At 38.2% G+C, this 22,542-nt stretch overlaps 2 protein-coding genes across 3 annotated transcripts in view; both read left to right on the plus strand.

Annotated features, from left to right (window-relative positions):
• The window catches only part of LOC128360780 (serine/threonine-protein kinase Nek1-like), a 116,993-nt gene extending 104,109 nt beyond the window's left edge, over window positions 1-12,884 (plus strand). The window contains exons 3-12 of the mRNA XM_053321287.1: window positions 7,752-7,900; window positions 7,998-8,094; window positions 8,212-8,318; window positions 9,917-10,000; window positions 10,097-10,164; window positions 10,268-10,354; window positions 11,350-11,404; window positions 11,596-11,796; window positions 12,059-12,101; window positions 12,877-12,884. Of these exons, the coding sequence (XP_053177262.1) occupies window positions 7,784-7,900; window positions 7,998-8,094; window positions 8,212-8,318; window positions 9,917-10,000; window positions 10,097-10,164; window positions 10,268-10,354; window positions 11,350-11,404; window positions 11,596-11,796; window positions 12,059-12,101; window positions 12,877-12,884 (867 nt within the window). The 5' untranslated portion in view covers window positions 7,752-7,783. The remainder of the gene's footprint in view (window positions 1-7,751; window positions 7,901-7,997; window positions 8,095-8,211; window positions 8,319-9,916; window positions 10,001-10,096; window positions 10,165-10,267; window positions 10,355-11,349; window positions 11,405-11,595; window positions 11,797-12,058; window positions 12,102-12,876) is intronic.
• The window catches only part of LOC128358633 (up-regulator of cell proliferation-like), a 59,735-nt gene extending 39,752 nt beyond the window's left edge, over window positions 1-19,983 (plus strand). For both annotated transcript variants that reach the window (XM_053318978.1, XM_053318969.1), the window contains one exon: window positions 15,275-19,983. In XM_053318978.1, the coding sequence (XP_053174953.1) occupies window positions 15,275-19,956 (4,682 nt within the window). In that variant the 3' untranslated portion in view covers window positions 19,957-19,983. The remainder of the gene's footprint in view (window positions 1-15,274) is intronic.
• The last annotated feature ends 2,559 nt before the right edge of the window (window positions 19,984-22,542 follow it).

The raw sequence follows: 22,542 nt of genomic DNA on the forward strand, positions 1-22,542 counted from the left end.
TGAGACTCTCTCTGTTTGTCCAACATGTTCTAACAACACTTGTATTGAGACAGGCTCAGTATCAACTGAATAGCTACACATAAATAACTCACATGTAGACCCATTAAGGTGGATGATAAGTAAAACACTAATTAAATTTAGTGAAGATAGAACAATAAATTAAATTCAATTTACTGAAGATAGAAAGAATAGTTATTACACAATAAATGAATAAACCCTGAAATATATAATTTTCCCCAAAGCTTTTAAAATATTAAACCTTAAATAAATAGATAAATTAAATGATCCACCTTTCAGTTCTTTTTGTTATCCAGGTAGTATCACATTTAGTTTATGGTCCTCCTTTATTTTATTCCTCAGTTGCTAATTGTTGTTTTTTTTCTTTGCAAGTATATTTCAGTTCAGTCAAGTCAGTAAGTTTACTTTTATTCAGTCGACTACATAGTTTCAGTTCAGTTATTGTTCTTTTATTTTGCTTAAACTTATCTGACATCCAAGTGAAGATCCAGAACATCCAAGTACAGCAGCGTCCTGGCTCAGACTCTCACACACGGACAGCAGGGGTCGCTGTTTTACCTCCAGCTCTCTGAAGATCCAGAACAATACCTCAGTTAATGTCAAGTTATTTATTTATTACAGTATGCTGATTCATATCAATAGCTTATGGTTATTTCTACCCTTTTCTGAGAGTATTGCTGGCTTCAGTGTTACAAACAGAGCATAACAAACATACCAATAAATAAAATCAAATTATAAGATTTCACGAGGCAATAATGTCTGCCAGCAATAGTATCTCACATCTCATATTACACATATCGCACACATGTTTAGAGTGCCTCTGTTTTAGTTTTACACCCACAATCATGAAGTGAGCATTAACTAACATCAGTTTCTCAATTTATTACTGAAAAGAAAAACACACTCACCTGAGAATTTGTCATCAAAAACACATCTAATAGCGATCCTCCTTCATCCTCTGGCAAATAACAACATCCTAAAACAAGGTAGGTCTCTTCTGGACAACTTTAACATTTAAGTTCAACAATTATAACAAGTTTGTCCTTTTTCTCTTGCTCGTTATATTTCACACTACCTCCTTCTCTCTCTCTACAGGTGATTACCGCCACCCGCTGGACGTTTAGTGAAACTGCAACAATAACATTAACACTGAACTGGACTGAATATCTGTTAAATTTAAGTAAATTAAAGTTACATATCAATCTGTATATATATAGGAAATAAATGAAGATTAAAACTATAACTGCAAGTTTCTTATCTCTACTTATATTGAAACTGTGTATTTACTGCTAGAACTCCCATGCCACTAGGGGGCATAGTTCTTTTTATCGTTTATCAGCCTCAGCCAATAGCAGACAGGAAGTGACGTAACAAGAAGTTGCTTGGTAGTGTCATGGCAACGGAAAAATGCTCCGTCTGTATATGAAGTTATTAATTTAGTTATATTTGTTACTAGCCCTTTTAGTGGAAATATAAGTAAGTGAACATGTTATAGATAATTATGAGAATGTATACTTTTAATTATTGTGACGTTTCGCAACATTTTTGAGTAACTTTGTTGGCACATGACAAAACTCTATCAGAGACCCATTTCTGGATTTCAACACTCAACACAGTGACACCTGCTGGACTGAATGATGATTTTAGTTTCAAATGTTTCCTCAGAGCAATTATAGAACATGTAACTTCAGATAGAAACTGTTAAACTGTATGATGTTTTCCATTTCACCAGTTTATAGTCACTATCATGTGACCCTTAAATCTAATCACCTGCTAACCCATCTTCTGCCATACCAAGTCCTCTATGGCCAACTTTGCTCTGCTATTCCTGGTGGACAAGAGATGATCTAAAGATTATATGAAACTCATCCCAGGGTGCAACATAACTGATGGTATAAGGTCAGTAAAAGGGAGGACCTTTTTTTTTCATTTGATGATAAATGATTAAAAGTAAAGTTAGCTTTTGGTTTCTGGACTCATTTTTAAAAAGATGAGCGAGAGAGAGAGAGAGTGCAGTGGTAGAAAGAAGAAAGCAGTGAATGAGAGAAATACAACTTTATTTTCTGATTGTTTCATGGTGGTCATGTTCTAAAGCAGACGTAAATAACATCAAACAGGTGACTTACTGTGGAGACAGGCACACCTCTCCATGTCTCCCTTTCATTCAATTCATTACAGTTCAACTCCATGTCTGCAGTGGTCAGGTGGTTCATAGAAGCAGACAGAAGGAGTTTAGAGTGACTACACACACACATATAAACTCACTGTTCTGCAGATCCTTTAGCACGGTTACAGTTCTTCACACAGTATATAGTACATTTATACACCATTTATTTACTGATCCAATATGTTATTTATATTTTATGTTTTTATAATGCATATTTGCATATAATATCAACATTACACATTCATATCTAAGAGAAAACAACCCAATTTTAAGGGAACTTCACTGTTGTTATGTATACAATGAATAAATAATAAAAAATTATGGAAGAAAACAGTGATTTTCATTTTTTGGTTGCTGGTGCTAAAAAACTGATCAACTTGCCCAGACGCTGACCCAAAACTCCTCAAATTCCTAGACACTGTAAGGTCTCCGAGCAGGCCTCCAGGGGGTTGTGAGACAGACGCACTACACGACAACATCTAACAAAAGAGGGATGTAAGATGCACAAAACATCACTAACAGGCGGTGGGCATCATCTCAATATCTGGGCTCTGTGACAAATTTGTCTGTATTGAATATGTTATTGAATGTTAAACAAGAAATCACTTCCTCAAACTTGTATACATGCTGCCCTGCATGTTTGTGTTTAGGCCTGTTACACACATACATACAGATACACCTACAGGAGGAGAGACAGAGAGTCACTGGGGGAATGGCAGCAGGTTTGTGAGAGAGAGGATGGGAAATAGAGGGCGTGGCAGGTGATGACGCAGGAGCAAATGTAACGCGGTCATTTTAAGATTATGTGAGGAAAGATCATGGTCCTCTGGTCCTGGTGTGATTTAAAGTAGTCACAGAGAAACATCCTTGTGTCTTACAGGGGATTATACTGCTCTTCTACTTCAAAAATATTTTTGCTCATCTGATAGATCGAAACCTGCTAACAGCTGTAATAGAATCTTTGTAATAGAAGTTTCTCTGAAGAAAAGCACATACGATGGAGTGATGAATCTTTCTCTTTTACTCAGTACATGCCAGCATGGAGAAGGACACACGGTCGTTCTGCCAAGCAACAACCAGTTTCAGCTTTTATACAGTACCTCCCAGTGGAAGTTGAACAAGACTGGGTGACAAAGTAAGAAAGTACAACAAAAGAAGTGGTAAAGTAACAAAAGACAGAAACTTTTCAAAGACTACTGATATCCTGTGCTCACCCCCTACCATGTCAAAAGATGGTCAGTTTGCTGTTGATGTCTTATCTAGTATAACAAAAGGCCTGTGGCTTAGGTGTTAACAGTTTTTACAGCACACCTGACACAATGACCCTCATGTCCCTCATGACACAAAAATTCCTTCACACAGCACAATAACACAATACTTTATTCCCTTTGGAAACCAACGATGACAGAAAAAGATGAAGCCATCAGCAGAAGCTCATCAAATGGGCTGTTACAATGTCACTTACACGTAGACACTGCTATTCTCTTTATTTACATTTTAGAATTGGTCATACCAGACTGTGGCCTTTTATTTTCACCTGACATTATTTATTTTTATGTTTATGTTATTTGACCAAAAAAAATATTTTGTTGAAATCACCACCATAAACAAGTATAGATTATGTCCTTTTAAGGATGAAAAGCAGAGTGCTCTTGGGAAAATGTATACATTTATGGGGTGTAACCTTAGTATAAATGATCTTACACACAGAGAACGCGAGAGACAGAAGGAAGGCTATATTGGACCAGGGACACCTCAGCAGCCTCAAATTGATAAAGTTCTGTCTCCACTGGCCTAGGCAGGGTTCTAATTGATTGGTAATAAAGAAAACTAAAAAGAACTTTGACTTGGTTTTTAATTCATTCTTCTCACTCGGGGTGGTAAAGTTCACCACAACCTGCAATGCAGTACCCTCTTGGCATATGAAGGGAAGTGCAGCATTTTCTCCACAGCCAGGATGAATAGGCATTTTACCAGCTGAGTGCTGCATGGGTGAAAACAACTCCAGAAAAACATGAACAAAGGAGATCTCTTCAGTGCCTATATAAATTAGAATTAGATGTTTTTTTTCTTTTGTAATCATTTTATTTGGCAGAAAAGGTCATTTTGAATACCCTCCCCACCCTATACCCATCATAATGGTATATCCAATCTTATCCCATCATTTGTTCCAGTCCAAAATAGCCTCGGATGATGTAACTCATTACTTTGTTAAGAAGGGCAGAGTATGTGAGTAGCCTGCTAAGGTTGTCCTGTATTGTAGCCTGTCCCTTTTCCCTTTTTGCTGTGCACACATATAGAGTAAGTAATACACAATTCACACAGTTGAATATGATATGCAGTATTGCTGTATTATTTCTGCATAATGTATCCTCCTCATGAGAGCTATTTCAAGTTAAGCCTGGTATTTGCATCCCCTCATGGTTGCTCTTGCTAACTAGCACATGATAAGTGTTCATGTGCACAACGTCAGACAGTCTCCTGTACAGAGACCGGTCACATGACGCAGGCTGTTAGTTGACTTCATCCAGTATGATCAATTAATCACAATACCTCATCTTCACTTGATATGCCATTATTCATCATGGACATGTGAGCTAGTTAGTTTTGAGTAGTGAAATATAATGTACTGTATGCAGCCTACTAATGAGTTCACATGGACATCTTACCTACAGAGTATGTTGAATCTTGTAAAAAACATAATTTAATCCCACATTTCGGTGCAGCTTTGTCTTCCATTAATATTAGTTTATTTGATTGTGTTATGACAAATGTTTTTATGTTTTTTGTTTCCAATTCTTAAATGTTTGTTTTATGTAAAGCACATTGAGAAACCATTGTGTATGAATGCACAACATAAATAAAGCTGCCTTGCCTTGCCTATAAAAGGACCTGTGATGCAGTACCCTCTTGGCATAAGCAGGGAAGTGCAGCATTTTATCCACTGCCAGGATGAATAGACATCTTACCAGCTGAGAGGTGCATGGATGAAACCAACTCCCAGATTGATGAATGTAAGGTGAGTTATACTTTTGTCAGTGATCTTTCTGTTATGTGTCTGATGGGAGAAAAACAATTGAATAAGGAATAGCTATTTGTACAAATATTATTGGTTATAATCATGTGATACTCTGGGCTTCCACTATAAATGTGTCTGCTTAAACCTGACATGTTATGGCAACCTCAGCACAGAGGGGCTGATTCTTGGTTCACAATGATCAAACACAATTCTCTCTCAGATGATCAGACGCTGATTTGTTCTGCTGCTTTTAATCACATAGTCTCAGTGTCTATATCAGCAGATGTTGGTGAGGTAACCAATTATTTATGATTTACCAATTAATCTAAAGAAAACATAATTATCATTAATGCTGTGATTTTAATCATTTATGTGCATTGATTCCGTCTCTACACCGATGACAGTAAATGTATAGTCATGTACTGTGGAGATTTTCAGCAGAGATAGACAGACCACATTTTAGACAACACTCTCATATTTGTTGGCTTTGGAATGATTTAAGTATTGATGGGAATCAGCAGAAAAATTTCAACGATAAAGATAAATTGCAATGCTATTTTTATAGGTTGAGAGGATAATTTTTTTTAACAACAAAGTCTGCACAAAACAAATCTGTACTTGTATAAAATTGATTTTTGCTCATATTTAATAAAGTCCCATTTTTAAAAAGTATTGATGTTTTCTAATTGCAAGGACATAGTTAATCAGTCATACATTTTCAAATCCTTCATATTTAAAGGTTGACTAAGATTGATGATTGCTGCGAGTTGGATGATGATGCAAAACCATTTGTTTTCTCCGAAGGTCTAACATGCCAGTGAATGTACTACAGCCTGTTGGTGTTAATGTGAGTGTGCATGTGGATGTTAGTGTGTATAGATGTAACCTGCCGTCTGTTCAAGATGCAGGGCGTATCCTACTTCCTTCATTTTGCTACATAGTAGACAGGCTCCAGCCCTCCGTGATACTGCACAGGATTAGCAAGTGTAGAATCAGTGACTCAGGCTGTCTGAGGGGCAGGGGCAAAACAATATGAAGGGAACCCTTCAACAAAGAGCAACAATGCATGTTAAAAAAAACAAAACTACATTTTCAATTAAGATGAACATTTTATGGGGTGAATATAAGAAAGAAAATGAGTCTGACTTATTACCGGCAATGTGGACCAAGCTCTGACACTGGTCGTACAGGGAACAGACGGACCGTATCAGGGGGTCAGATACCCGTACTCCTGGAGAACCCCCCAAAGGACTCCCCGAGGGACACGGTCGAATGCCTTCTCCAAGTCCACAAAACACATGTGGACCTCCTCATACTATTAGAGACCAGAGAATGAAAGAAATGTTTATTATGCAGATGATAGTAATGATTAGGTATTATCAAAGTCTTGGCGCTTGGAATCTGCAGGGAGAATGTTTGACTCGACGGCATGTCTCGCAGCATGATAGATTCCCCCCCCCCCATGGAGTCCAGACACTGCTGGTGGTGGCTGATGACTCTTGGTGACAGTGGCAAGGAAAAACTCCCCTTTTTGAGAATAAACCTCAGGCAGAACCAGGCTCTAGGTGGGCGGCTATCTGCCTCGACCGGTTGGGGTGAGAGAGGGAAAGGGAGAAAGGAATAGAGGAGAGAGAGCACAGAGACAAACTATGTCAATATGACTCTGCTGAGACTGATGAGGTTGAAGTGTTGCATTGAGGAATTTGAAGACTGGGTGGTAATGGGGAGGTGGTTGGTCGCACATGATGAGCAGGTTGGCACCCTGCGTGGTAGCCCCTGCCATCAGTGTATGAATGTGTGTGAATGGGTGAATGAGTTGTAATGTAAAGCCAGTAACAACCAACAAAAAATAAACAGTTAACAAGTACTGTAAAAAGACCCTTCTTTCAAAAATTTTGTTCTGTGTAGTTCTCTGCATCAGCTGGGTTACTAAATGCTTTAATTAGTCCTTGATGGTGAACATGAAGCTTGGCCAGGAAATATAGCAAACATTAAAAAAAAAGAAATTGGGGAGTCAAATGTTCAAAAAGGCACTTTCAGTCGATTATTAGTTGGTGTTCTGTGAGGAGCTCAAAAACATCTACATTTCTTCTTCTGTATAAGGGCTTTTAAAGGTATACAATATAATCTTCAAAAATGTAGGGCTGCTGCAGTTTGGCCAAGCAAGAAATCTCAGACCAAGCTCTTCAGCCGTACCCCTCTCATGATCTTGAGTGGAGCTGTGGTCACAAACTGAAGGTATTTCATCTGGGGGAGGCTCAGTTCTGCCCTACATTTTTATTTTTGGACTCCACTAGAGTAGTTTCTCATGTTTCACAGCAAAAAAGTTTTTATCTTATACTGGTCCTTGTCCCCTGTACGATATGTGGTAAGTCTGCATGTTAAGTGACATTTTTCACATTGCCGAGTGGTGTGATACACTTCTAATATGAAAATATTGATCAGTACAGAGTTGAATGTTAAACTTAGAGCTTATTATGATTTGTAACTTAAACTGTACTTAAATTTACTATATTTGTCTGTAATCAGCTATCTGTGTCTCTGCAGAACAAACATGAGCTGACAGTCATTCCACTAACATGAGTAAGTATGAAACAGTGAAGGAAATTGGCAAAGGTGGATTTGGAAGAGCGATCCTTGTCAAATCCAAAGAGGATGGACACCAATATGTCATCAAGGAAATTAAGATATCTAGAGTAAGCACCATATGCATAATGCTTCACTATTTCAGTGTTCATATGAGCTCTCCTTTACTACTTTGCTCTTTCACATTATCTGTTCTCACTTTGACAGATGTCGACTGAGGAGAGGCAGAAAGCCCAAAAAGAAGTTGAAGTTCTTTCCAACCTGAGTCATCCCTTCATTGTCCAGTATAAGGAATCTTTTGAAGGTATAAATGATCTAAGGTCTTAGCTGTAACCTCAAACTATCACAGAAGTCATTAACTGCAATGATATCCTGATGGGGTTTGGCTGCATTTTCCTTATGCTGTATAAAAATCTTTTAGAGCGGGGCTGTCTGTATATTGTGATGGACTACTGCGAGGGTGGAGACCTCTTTGAAAAGATCAGAGCTCAGAAAGGAGAACAAGAACAACTTTTCTCAGAAGAGCAAGTAAGCTCCTAACTCAAGACAATGGGCCAGATGCAAGAACCACTCGTACGCACAGATTCGTTCTTGAACCATGCGTACGAGTGATTTATGAGGATTTATTTTGGATTTCCTCTTAGGTACGAACACAATTTACGAGTGGTGCAGACCTGTCGTACCTGTCACGCACAACCAACCTGCACTCCTCCAAAGCAATAAAACATGACTGTTACTGTCTAATTGTCTAATGGCATTGTGCCAACATTATCATGTCTTTTGGGGGGTGACATCATATACTAGATAAGTAAGATATGATAATCACTTAATGAACACAAAACACCTCCACACCGGTGTCAAGACCAAACAACACTGTATGATACTGTACCATACAGCCAAGCACGGTACGGTAGCTATACTACAGAGTGATGTAACCTACTGTAGTTTATCAGCACAGCTTCAGAGTCAACTGACTTGGATTTTCTTTTTAACATCACTGTATGCTGACTACTACTTAACAGAGAAATGAATAATGTTGATCTGCAGGCTGAGCGTATATTATATTGTCAGTATTTTAGGGACCCCTGAGTAATGGGTGTGAACTGCAGAGGATGTAGGCAATGAGCAGGTGTATACTATACTATGTCCCGTTCATTAAATTGCACTTCGGAATCCATAGTCATGAATACTCTGTTTGTAAAATTATTAGGTTATTTAGTATAAAGAAGTAGGCTATTTAACAATTAAGGTAGATATATCAGCCATTTAAATTGACAATTGAAACTATGATATAATGCAAGCTTACAATATAAATATCAGCGGCCGAAACTACAAGCGACTTGTCCACAGCTACTTTATAAGTTACAATATAAACTAACTATTTATTAATAACTTTTCTTCATTTAATTGAAATATTGCTTATTGAAGTAATAGTTTAACTCCCTGGCTGATGACATCTCCTGGCATAATTCATGTTGACTCATTTTTGTTTTTATTTCTGTGATGCTGCACGCAACAGGTGAGACAGCTTTAATTTTTCATCATTCTTTGTCTTTCTCTGGACCTTTAATTCCACCACTAACACTAAATAATAATAATAATATGCATATCTGTTGATCTATTTCTGAGATCAGGACCTCAGTTCTTCTTCTTAGTCTTTAGTGCCATTTTCATGAATGGAGCTTCTCTACAACCTGTCAGTCGTCTGACCTTAAATGGTATTTTGTGGGCGTCATTCATGTTAATTTACTATTCTCGGGAACCCGCGTTCATTTAGGACAGGTGGGATTCGTTATGTTTACGAAGGTCATTTACGACTGTTTCCTGGTGATGCAAGTGTTTGGTGAATCCGACGTGGCACACTCGTGAACTCCACCTTACGAAAAAAGTACGACAGATTTAAGAAGAAAAATACAAGCATATTCTTGCATCTGGCCCAATATTTAGGATCTGTCTGTTAATCTTTAGGGTGAAACTTTATGTGGATACATTTCATCATGTAACACTGTATCATTATCATGTTTTTATATTCATATCCTTTTTAAATTTTCTGGATTTTTGCAAACGATGTGTAGAGTTCAAGTTGATACTTTAAGTGTGGCTTCATGTTCCTCTGTCTTTCTTAGATCTTGGACTGGTTTGTGCAGATTTGTCTGGCACTAAAACACATCCATGATAGAAAAATCCTCCACAGAGACATCAAACCAGAGGTACATCACATGATCTTGTCTCAGTAATGATGCATTTTTATTTGTTTTGTATAGCCTCATGATAATGACATTATGTATTTTATCATTTCTACATAGAACATATTTTTGACAAAAGATGGGACTGTACAGCTTGGGGACTTTGGAGTTGCAAGAGTGTTGAACAGGTTTGTAAAATGTCATCTGACTGCAGATCTCTATAGAGCCAAGCTTAAAATGGAAATAATAAATCTTAATACAGTCTTCTTACTATTCTCTTCTCATTTCCAGCACTGGAGAACTGGCAACAACACTGATAGGAACACCACTTTACATATCACCAGAGATCTGTGAGAACAAAGCATACAACAACAAAAGGTATTAACTTGACACATTATGTTGTGGTTGTCTCATTAATAGTGTAAATTAATATTTTAGAGTAATATGGTGAACAAGTTCTCTCCCCACTGAACTGTGAGTCATTCAGGATTAGGATGTGACAGCTGGAACATGTCAAAGTATCATGTCTGCTCTTTAATGAGTGTAAATGCTTATGTATCTACAGCAGGAAGCTATTGTTGTATTGGTTTTGTAGTATATCTCTTGAGTGAATGAAGAACGAACCGAGGACCAAGTCGAAGTTCTTTTTTAGTTTTCTTTATTACCAATTATCAATTAGAACCCTGCCTAGGTCAGTGGAGACAGAACTTTGTCAATTTGAGGCTGAGGTGTCCCTGTCCAATGTAGCCTGCCTTCTGTCTCCGTGTTCTTTGTGTGTAAGACCTTTTTATACTGAAGTTACGCCCCACAATGTATACATTTTCCCATGCATGGGCATTAGGTTTCTCATCCTTAAAAAGGACACAATCAATACTTGTTTATGTTCCCATGATCCAATACCTTTACTGTTTGACAACCTCCAAAGATAAATGAGCCTAACACAGGATGAGACCAGTTTCCATAGGAAGACTCTGTCTGTGGGAACCCAGATTCATACTAAGGCCCATGCATACAAAGCAAACTCTTACGTATTAGGAAGACATAAATCTGTAACAGAAAATACACTACAGTTTCTTCTTAAACTATTTTATGTCTGCATGTAACCAAATCCACCTTAGTTTATTGAATTAAGTAATTTTAGCATAATTTCAGGGATAACGATGGAAATAAGTCTAGGACTATTATTCAGTAACTGTTTAAGTCTGACATGTTTTGTTTTGAAATATATTGGTTTGTTGTGTTATCAACAAACGTAATTATCTCAATCTCAATGTCCAATTTATAGTTTTCTCAGCAATGAAGTCCTTTTCTTCCAGTACCCACAGAACTGATGCCAGCCTGTCTCTTTTTCTGCTCTCTCCTCTGACTTTCAGTGATATTTGGGCCCTAGGTTGTGTCCTGTATGAAATGTGCTCCCTTCAGCCTGCAGTAAGTATTCTGTGTGTGAGCGGTTACTAATTCATGTGGATTTAATGTATTTTACAGAGCATTGCAATACTCTCTCACAAACTGATTTAGATGTCTTCCCTGTATGTCTAATGGTTAACAAACAAGAATGGGTCACTCTTCCTCATTTTTTCTGCGGTGGTTATAACCATGTACTAAATGTCTCCTCTCAGTTTGATGGTGGCGGTATAAAGAATGTATGTCAGAAGATCATCCATTGTTCATATCCTCCTGTGCCTGGTCACTACTCCCAAGAACTGCGCTCTCTTTTGGCTCAGCTGTTGGATTGTGACCCTGAAAAGAGACCCTCAGTCAGCAGCATACTGAACAAACCTTTCCTCTGCTGCAGGATACAGAAGTTCCTCACACCACAGGTAGGAACAGTTAGATCTCTTTGATGTCTATTTATTTTATTTTATTTTTATTTTATTGCTTTTATCTTTCTATTGTGTACTTCATCTTTTTATTGTGTTTCTATTGTGTTATCTATTTATTCAGTTTTATCTTGTTGTGCAGCTCTTTGGAAACCTTGTGTTTGTTAAAATCGTGCTATATAAATAAAGTGGATTGGATGTCTGAATTTACATAAAGCAGACTGTATTCAGTTACAAAACATCTATTCTCTAATGATTCCAGATCATTGCTCAATTTGGCCATGATGTGGTGCAGGAGTCAACAGGTAAGCAAATTCTTAATCTTTATAAACAGGTTTCTGTTGGGTGCGCAGGTGGTAGAGTGGGTAGAGCGCATGCCATATACACAGCCGACCCCGGTTCGAAATCCCGGTCGGAGGTCCTTTGCTGCATGTCACACCCTCCTTTCTCCCCCATGTTTCCTGTCGGTCTACTGCTCAATAATAGCCGTCTATGCCAACAAAATCTTAACCCCCCCCCCCCCAAAAAAAAAACAAAAAAAAAAAAACAGATGTCTGCTGATAAAGGACAAGATTTTGAAATTTGAGGCATTCTGGTTTCAGTTTCAGTTTCTATTTTTCCATATACAATATGTGTGGGGAGTAAAAGAGGTTGAACACATTGGCTGAAATGTCGTCTGGCCCTAAAACACCTACAAAATGTTTGTGTGTTGTGTGAAGAAACATTGAACTTGTGTAATAAAAGAAACAAATAGTTTTCAGCTCGCAATCGGAATGTAGCAAAGATGAGGAAAACTCAAAATATCAACTCAGAAATTACCGTTACTGTCCTCTTCCGCTTATCCGGGGTCGGGTCGCGGGGGCAGCAGCCTAAGCAGGGAAGCCCAGACTTCCCTCTCCCCAGCCACTTCGTCCAGCTCTTCCCGGGGGATCCTGAGGCGTTCCCAGGCCAGCCGAGAGACATAGTGTCTCCAGCATGTCCTGGGTCTCCTACCGGTGGGACATGCCCTGAACACCTCACCAGGGAGGCATCCTAATTAGATGGACCCTCCCCATGTTTGCCATGTTTGCCCCCTACCAGGGGCATAAAAGCCCCTGACAACTGAGCTTCTGGGGTCATTGGGATGCGCAAACCCCTCCACCACGATAAGGTAGTAGCTCAGGGAGGGGAACTCAGAAATTATTACATCATAATCTTTAGTGTAATCTAATGATTACATTCGGAGGAAATAAACATGTTCATGTGAAACAAAAAGGAGATGAAATGACAAATTAAAACAAATCAAAGCTGCAAAAAATAAACACAAGTCAGTGCAACAGGTGGAAAGAGCGAGAGATGGAGCATCAGTTCAGAAGGGAGAAGGTGAAGGCATGATATGAACGCTAATACTGAGCTAAACATCCACTTGAGCCTCAGTGTCTTAAAAAACGTTTACCTGCAACCTGTAGTGTTGTCTAACCTGTAGTAAGTGCCTTAATGGTCAATTTAAAAAAATAAAGTTTAATGTATTTAGGGTCTGATTTAAGGTAAGTCTGCGTGTGTAAAAACGTGTGCAAACTTGTCATCACCTGCAAAAAATGTGCAAGCTGATCTACTAACGCAGCGCACTGAGGTTTGCGTCTTTCAACTGTGTAAAATAATACACACTGTCCATTTAGTACGTTTGCCATAATGAATATATAATGTGGGGCGTTTCAACCCCAGTGTGCAAAATACAGGAGGAGAAAATGTAAATTATTATATATGTTATTTAGCACACGCATTGTGACTTACCAAACCTGAAGGTAATTTTACTGACGGAAACTGCGTCTATAAATAAAACCTTTTGAAGGGCAGGTATTAACCGGCTGCGCGCTGCGCTCAGATGACTTCTGTTACTGTGGAGACGAGGAGACGGAGGCACAATGACAGAATACACACAGGATGGAGTTTTTCTACCTGCACGTGGAGTGGAATATTTGTGGTTTTACTAACAGCATCGACATTGTCACTAATACTCTCCTATATGTGGGTTTTTCTGGTAATATTAGTTTTTGTTATAACTCAATATATTAGTTAACCTCTTCCACTAGAACCTGATCACATTTCATTTTGTTCTTGCAGCTTTCTGCTCATCCAAACTCTCCATTAAGACACAAAACCCTCATTTAAATACTGTTGTCTGCACCTGTTGCACAACACACACTATTTGGGATCTTAGTAAATCAGGCCCTTAGTGTATTAATCAGACTATGTTTGTCAATAAAAGCTCATTATTGACAAACACTTTTGACTATTTTTTGTTTGTAATAATCCATTTGTAGATATACAAGTATATATTTAAATTAAATATTTGCACTTTGCTTTTGCTGGGCCTTCAGATGTGAGAATTTTCCTCACAAACTGATGGTCACATATTGCATGACCTTTAATCCAGCAGAATACTTATATACAATGTAAACACTCACACAGTGTGGTAGTGACACACACACACACGCACACACACACACACGCACACAAACAGTCAAACATAAAGGGCCCCCATTTTAATACATGGCGTAACAGCGGAAAAATGGTCAATGTGCCAGAGCCCATGATTCGAAAGGGTTGGACTTCAGTCCCCTCATTAATCATAAGCATGTTTTGGGCGTAATGTTCGATAAACCAATCACAGTGTCATCTCCCATTCCCTTTAAAAACCAGGAGCGCTGTCACTTTGGCAGATTGCTATTGTCAAGTTGGCTGATGAGCTGCTAATTCATAAAAATGAAGAATATAGTTATAACTGACCAGTCTGATGAGTGTGAAGGTGTGTGTGGTTATAGCAGCCTGGTGTCATCAGCTGATTTAATAAACAGTAAGGCTGTGTGTAATGGCATTGAGCACTGTGCAGCATCTCAGAGGCTGCAGACTTATCAACATATCAGTCCTACAGCATAAACAGCTGTGGATAGCAGACACTATAAGAATCACCCACATTCATTAACAGATTAATACACATGTCTAAACTACAGATGTTCAGATGCTTTTCTTCTTGATAAAATCACTAAGTGGCAGCGGAGCGTCTTTCCTCCAGATGCAGACGTTGTTCTGAGACCGATTCCCCACAAAAACATTAAAAACTCACTGTGCTGCATATTTTCACATCTCCTCCCATCAGGTCACCCTGCATGCCGCTGTTTGTTTTTATTTATTTATCTTTTAATTACAGTTTTGGTTCTCTTTGAAATGGATTTGTTCAGTCATGGAGTAACAGGTAAACTTGGCAGGGTTTTAATTGTTTAAAGTATGTAAAACTGATCCATGTCATCTCAATAATATTAATTAATTCAATATTGTTCAAAAACTGTTTTAATCATATTAACCTTTCATACAGTTGTTCAGACTGTCCACAGCGGCATTCTCCAAGGTGTTGATCCCCCAACCCCAAGTGCAAGATGGGGCCCAAAGTCAAATGTGGTTGTCTAATAATACAAGTGATGTTTTTTCTCTTCCCCAGCCCTTTTCAACTTTCTCTCCAAACTTGGACTGCAAAAATTTTATCCCAACAAGCTCACTCTTCGCTCTCTTTCGGAAATCAACAAAAACAGCATTTATGATGAAACTGTTGAATCATTGGAGAAAATACCATGGTGCTTTCTCAGGAAACTCTTTCAAATCAACGCAGAATGCAGAAACTGTACACAAGTCTCAAACAATGGTGATGATGATGATGATGATGATGATGATGATGATGAAAACAGTGATCTGTTTGACTCTGCAGACAACAAGGTTAACCCTCTCGACCTCATAGTTGCACTCTTTCTTTGTGCTGACAGCTTCTTGCAACAGGAAATGGCCCTCAAGATGTCCATGTGTCAGTTTTCTGTCCCACTGCTGTTGCCTCATGGCAATAACAGTCAGTCTACTCTGATGCTGTGGGCTCTGAGAGACATCGTCAAAGAGTGGCGTCCACAGCATTTATCTGACTCTAGAGGATTTGTTGAAGACAATATTGTTGAAGCAAATATACCACTCTTTACCTTTGTCAGGCTCAAAAACTGTAGTCTCTCCAAGTCACAGGTTTTGAATCATGTTCTCAGTTGTGGCCAACAGAATCACAACATCTTCATACACAGAGATATGGAAGGAGGAAGTCTTAAAAAAAGAATAGCCAATGGTTTGGTGGAGGTTTGCTGGTACCTTCCCTGTGGCAGAGAAGGTGACATATTTCCAGAGCCAGTTGCCTTTGCCAATTTGAGAGGAGACATTTGTGAGTCACTGACACAATTCAATTTTCTTTTTCAAGAGTCAACTGCTACCTTTGTGTTCCTGGACAAAGTTGAAGAAAATGAGAACAAGATTCTGACTTCTCTTCAAGATGTGAAATCCAAACTCTTCTTGGTTTTTAATCACAAGGACAACTCTAGAGAGGACAAGATGTCTGTTAAGAAAACACAGAAAGAGTTACAGCTACCAAATAGCAGAGTGAAAACTAAAGACTCAAGTGAAAATGTTGCAGAGTTTTCAAAGAAACTTTGTACAACCATCAATAAATTACTGACAAATGAAACCAACAAAGTTATCATCAAAAATATGGTCGACAAAGCTGTTGAACTTGGTCTGTCTGTGGATGAAAACAAAAGTAATAAACAAAAGAAAGCAGCTGAGGAGATTGTGAAAGGAATTGGTGTGAGGACTATACCAGACTACAAGAAAGAACAACTTCCTTTGCAGGGAGAAAACTGGAAAAGATTATCACAACTGGACATGGAGGAATGTAGACTGAAAAAAGCTGGCGACATGGGACTGGAGGAATATAAATCTCAGCTGCAGGAAGAAAAACAACAAATCAGGAAGGAGCAAAGCAAATATAAACTGACCACAGCCATGAAAAGTTTTACTGAAAACTTATCCAAATGTGACAAAGACGGAAGAGATTACTTTCTAAAGTGGATGAAATTTCAGCTGAATGCATGTTTAGAATCTGACAGTCATCTATCTTCACTACGTAATGAACTGAAGGAGCAATGTGATAAAAAGGAGAAAGATGTGAAAATCATTGCAGACTTAGTTCAGGTTTTGCTGGGAAGCTCGTTAGGAGTAGAGCATTACATGAGAGAGATGGGACTCATCTATGAGTTCTCAATTAATAGTTCAAAAAACAGTGCTGATGAAATATCTCATCTCCCTGGTTTGGCTGCTGAGATGATGTTGGATGGATTTCCTTTAGAGCTCTTGGATGGAGATGCTTCCAACATCCCAGAGAGATGGGTGACAGATGTACTGATAGAGCTTCACAAGAAGGTTGGAGAACAGAGCAGACTGTTAGTACTGACTGTGCTGGGTGTTCAAAGTACAGGGAAGTCAACACTCCTCAACACCATGTTTGGTGTGCAGTTTCCTGTCAGCAGCGGCAGATGCACAAAAGGAGCTTATATGCTCTTCCTCAAAGTTGGAGAAGATATGAAACATGAGTTGAACTGTGATTTCATCGTTCTCATTGACACAGAGGGACTAAAGTCTCCACATTTGGCACAACTGGAAGACAGTGATAAGCATGACAACCAGCTGGCAACCTTTGTGATTGGTTTAAGTGATGTCACCATTATTAACATTGCAATGGAGAACTCGACAGAAATGAAAGATGTCCTCCAAATTGCAGTTCATGCCTTCCTGAGAATGAAGGAAATTGGTAAAAAGCCAATTTGTCATTTTGTGCATCAAAATGTTGCTGGAGTTTCAGCTCATGCAAAGAACCTAACAGACAGAAAGTATCTCTTGGACCAGCTCAATGAAATGACACAAATTGCTGCTGAAATGGAAAGGAATCCTTCTATTAAAGCATTCACAGATGTGCTGGACTATGACATGGACAAAAACAACTGGAACATCCCAGGACTCTGGCATGGAACCCCTCCGATGGCATCAGTGAGCACAGGTTACAGTGCAGCTGTAGCAGAGTTAAAGAAACATCTTTTGGGGACAGTGAAAATAAACAGAAGTAATGAAGTCTCACAGATACCAGAGTTTCTAGAATGGATTAAAAGTCTCTGGAAAGCAGTGAAATATGAGAACTTCATCTTTAGTTTCAGAAACACTCTTGTGGCTCAGGCCTATGACAACCTTTGCAAACAGTTCAGTCAATGGGAATGGGACTTCAGAAAAGAAATCCTCTCCTGGCAAAAAGATGCTGAGTCGGAAATCTTAAATTCTGACAATGAATCTGAACTCCAACATTTAAATGAATTAGCTGAATCAAAAAAATCAGAGGTGTCAGAAAAAGTAAAATCTGAAAAAAGAAAAATGGAGGGAAAACTTACCAACTACTACAAACAGAAAGGCCAGAATGTAAATCTGATAGAAAAATACAAGATTGATTTTTTCAACAGTATCAGTAGTCTTGCAAAGGAAATCAAATACTCAGTGAACAACAAACTGGATTGTGCACTGCATATAAGAAAAAGTTCAAAAGAGGTTCAAGAAATTCTGAGGGAATACAGAGGGATGATTGAAGACAAGGTCATGAAACTCCTGAGTGACTGTAAAGACTCTGAACGGTCTGATGAACAGCTGAAAGAGGAGTTTGAGAAGATGTGGACTGAAGCCACTAAAAATGTGTCTGGCCTGAAAGAACAAAATATATCTGAAAACATCCTCATCCACTTGAGAAAAAACTTCCTAAACCGTAATGTCAATGAGCAATTACAGGACATTGGGGACCTAACAGAAATAGGGAAGAGTGAGTTTAAGGCTAGGAATGAGCATGTAAAACATCCAATGACCTTAAATCTGTTACGTAAAAATGAGATAAAAAGATATTTGCAAACCATAGCTGATGAGGTCATTGAGTCTTGCAGATATGTTGTGGCTGATATCCTAAAGACAAACTCAGATTATCATGAGTCTTTCACAAAAGATCTTTTGGACAAAATCGATGAGTCCCTTAAAAATATCTGCAAGGAAGTCAAAATCAAGTTTGAGTTTGACCTGAAACTTCACATTTGTGGCATTGCCTCAAGGAAATTCCTCAAAATGCACCGAAAATTCTTGTCTGATAATAATCCTCGAACTCAGCTGGAGAAGTACAAGAAACAGTATTTGTCAGATTTCCTTGATTTATACAAACAGGGAAACGATTGTCAGCGCAAAGCAGATGATTTTGTCAGATGTTGCATCAAACCTGCTGTGGAAGCGTACATCAATAGATCTTTGGGAATAGACATCGTGGATGAAATAGTGACAGGTTCTCATTCAGCAGAGTACAGCTCCCGCTCCCTTTTCCAGTACAACATTCAGAAACAGTTGCTGCAAAAGGATGACTTCAACAGATTTGTCAGGTACATTTGTAATTATGAAATATATGTTAAGGGTTGGATATTTCAGCGCATCCAGAAAAAAATGTCGGAGGACAAAACTTTGTGCAAACTAAAGAACAAGAACCTTCAAGTCATAGTTGATAAAATCACAGCAGCATTAGAGCAGGCCTCAAAAGGACCAGATGGTGTTCAACTGCCAGACAACAGTGAAAGCATCACAGAGCTCATCAGCAACATGCGGAAGTATTTGATTAAAGACATCTCAATTTCAATGGAGGATAAAGAAACCACCCTGTTTCAAATCCAAAGCACATGTCATCCATTTATCAACTGCCTCAAAATGTCAATAGAAGACTTGAAAGAACAGCTTCAGGAGGAATTCTCAAAGTCTGAAGACATCACTGAGACTCTGAACAAGCTTCCAATCAAACCACAGGATGAGCTTTTCAAGCGAGTGTTTGGTTGTGGAAAGCAATGTCCATTTTGTGTAGTTCCCTGTGAGGCTGGAGGAAAAGGACACGATAAGCATCATGCAGCTGTTCATCGACCACAAGGTCTTGGTGGATACAGGTATGGAGACACTCAGAAGCTGGTTCCAACACTGTGTACAACTGATGTGCACAGTGAAGCTAAATTCAGGAACTCAGACACTAAACAGGAGCCTCATCCTTACAAAGAGTATCACACTTACTATCCAGACTGGAACATTCCTCCAGATCCCAGCATAGAGGCATCTGACTACTGGAAGTATGTACTGGTACGATACAATGACAGATTTGCTGATATATACAATACTAAGCCAGCTGATGTTCCAGAGGCCTGGAGGAGAATCACAAAGGAACAAGCACTGAAGGGGTTAAAAGATGCCTTCAACATAAAGTGAACAATGTAAAAATGTCTTTAAACAAAACTGAACAAAAGGACATGATGACTAAACACTTCAGAGCTTTTAGCAGATCAGATCAACACATTAAAAATATGAACTGACTGAAATATTAACATTACCTAAAATATGTTTTCATGTTTTATTTTAAATGTTGTTTCTTTTAAATGTGACTTTGTGGTTTCAACTCAAATACAGACTAAACCAGCTGCTGACAGTGAATAGTGTGACATCATTTGATCTGATGAACATGATGAATAATAAATGATGAGTTGAACAAGTTGCAGGGTTGAAAAGCTGGAAGCAGTTATGATCAACTGTTAAAACTGTTTTACCTTTTAAACCTAAATCTTTTTTATTCTGTATTTTTATTTTATTGTAGATGTTTTTTTCTCTCATGCATAATAACTATTCTACATGATAGTGATGTTGATAATGATAATGAAGAAATAATAATGAACAACAAAGACTGTTAACAAAGAAATGTTTTATCATATGAATGTTTTTGTTTTTCATTTTTCAAGTTTTAATATATTCTCAAGTGAATAATGACTAATAGGCACAGTTATGATGCTGATGATGACAATTATAATGACTAAAAAGACCACATGATATATGATGATGATGAAGATGTCAGCATGGTTCATTCATTGTTCACAGTTAACTTTCTCATGGCTACTATCAGTCAATGAATAACAAATATTAATACAACTGACTTTTGGTTCTGCTGTTTAGAAGCTGAACATGAAACAAAGAGGAAGAAAGAAAACAAACAATTACTCACACTTTTAAATATTTAACATATTTTTCCTTGTTTATCTTTTTCTTTTGATGTATGTTTGATGAAAGTTAGTGAATAAGAAGTCTTTATGTTTAAATGTTGCCTAAACAAGCCAACTGTGGGAATAATGTGGCACCATCATATCTCTCTGAACTTATTCACATCTACACACCTTCTCCAACTCTCCGATCCTCCTCTGCCAACCAGTTCTCTGCCCCATCTGCCAACTTAACCACCATGGGGTCAAGAGCCTTCAGCCGATCTGCCCCCCCCAAACCCTAACCCCCTTGCCTCAGGAACTCTCTCCCACCAGACATTCGCACTTCAGACTCTGTCTCTACCTTTAAATCCCGCCCGAAAACGCAGCTATTCAGAGCAGCATAATCTGTCTCTCACTAACTATGCAATCACATTCTTGTTTATTTAGTGTACTAATGCACTTTGTAGTCACATTCATATTTATTCTTTATCTTTGCACTAAATGTTACCAGATGTGCTAGTGTTTGATGTACTGTTGTTGTGTTATATGTGCCTTGTAAAGTGACCTTGAGTGCTTTGAAAATGCATTATTATTAAAATGCATTATTATTATTATTATTATTATTATCTTCTGATCATGTTGAACTTCTGACTTACATGTTTTCAGACACAATGAATTAAACAAGATACAAAGAAGTTGAGCTTTGTCTGTGTTTCTTTATTCTTCTTTTTTACATGTTGACATACAGTATAGTTATGTGCATAATGATAAGTGATGGTGATAATATACTGTATGTACAAAGATCATGTGTCTAAATATGTTTCATAATAAATAATTAATGCATAAAACCACCACATGTAGAAATACAAATGAACTGACTCCAAACAAGAACTTCAGGTCATTATTGCCATTTTCTAATTTGCTAAGTTCACAAAACCTAAAACAAGGTAGGTCTGTTCTGGACAACTTTAACATCGAAGTTTAACTAATATAACAAGTTTGTTCTTCTTCTCATGCTCGTTATATTTCACACTACCTCCTTCTCTCTCTTCTGCTAGCTCCTGAGAACAGGCTCTTTCTACGGGTGTTTACCGCCATCTGCTGGACGTTTAGTGAAACTGCAACAATAACATTAACAATTGGACTGAATATCTGTTAAATTTAACTAAATGGAAGCTACATATGAATCTGTATATATATAGAAAATAAATGAAGCTTGAACTATTACTACAAGTTACTTATGTCTAATGTAAACAACTATAAACAAATTGATTTAAGGTTGCCCCTAGTCGTTTAGTAGTTTCAGAATTTACCCAGCAACAAGAAATACTATTTTCTGATTGGCTGGTAGGTCGGAACTCAGCTGAGAAATGTGCCTCCACCTCGCTGTTCATATATTATATATTACTGTCTGTGAGGTGGGATCTATCACTCCTCAGCGTGAGACTTGAGAGCAGCAGACCGTTTCGTATTGAATGGAAGAAGGTCAATGATGAGTGGCAGCAGCACTGGGATCAGAAAGTAAGAGGAAGACATCTACATTCAATACAAAGCAGAGACTATTAAGAGAGACAGGAGGGAATGGAGAGGAGGAGGTAATAATGACCAGATTAAGAATAGGACACAGCAACTTGAACGAGGCACCAGAAACTGTAAAACAATCATAGACTGTATATAACAATGCGCTTGCACCTAAAAGAACTGGGCGGATGGTTGTAGAGTAATGTAATTCCAGTAGGTGGCAGTAGTGCAACATGTTACTGATGTTATTGCTCTGACTTCACTTCTCTGTTTAACATAGAAATCTGCGGCTGTCATAACTACT

Source organism: Scomber japonicus, chromosome 1, assembly GCF_027409825.1.
Source record: "Scomber japonicus isolate fScoJap1 chromosome 1, fScoJap1.pri, whole genome shotgun sequence".
NCBI classification, from domain to species: Eukaryota; Metazoa; Chordata; class Actinopteri; order Scombriformes; family Scombridae; genus Scomber; species Scomber japonicus.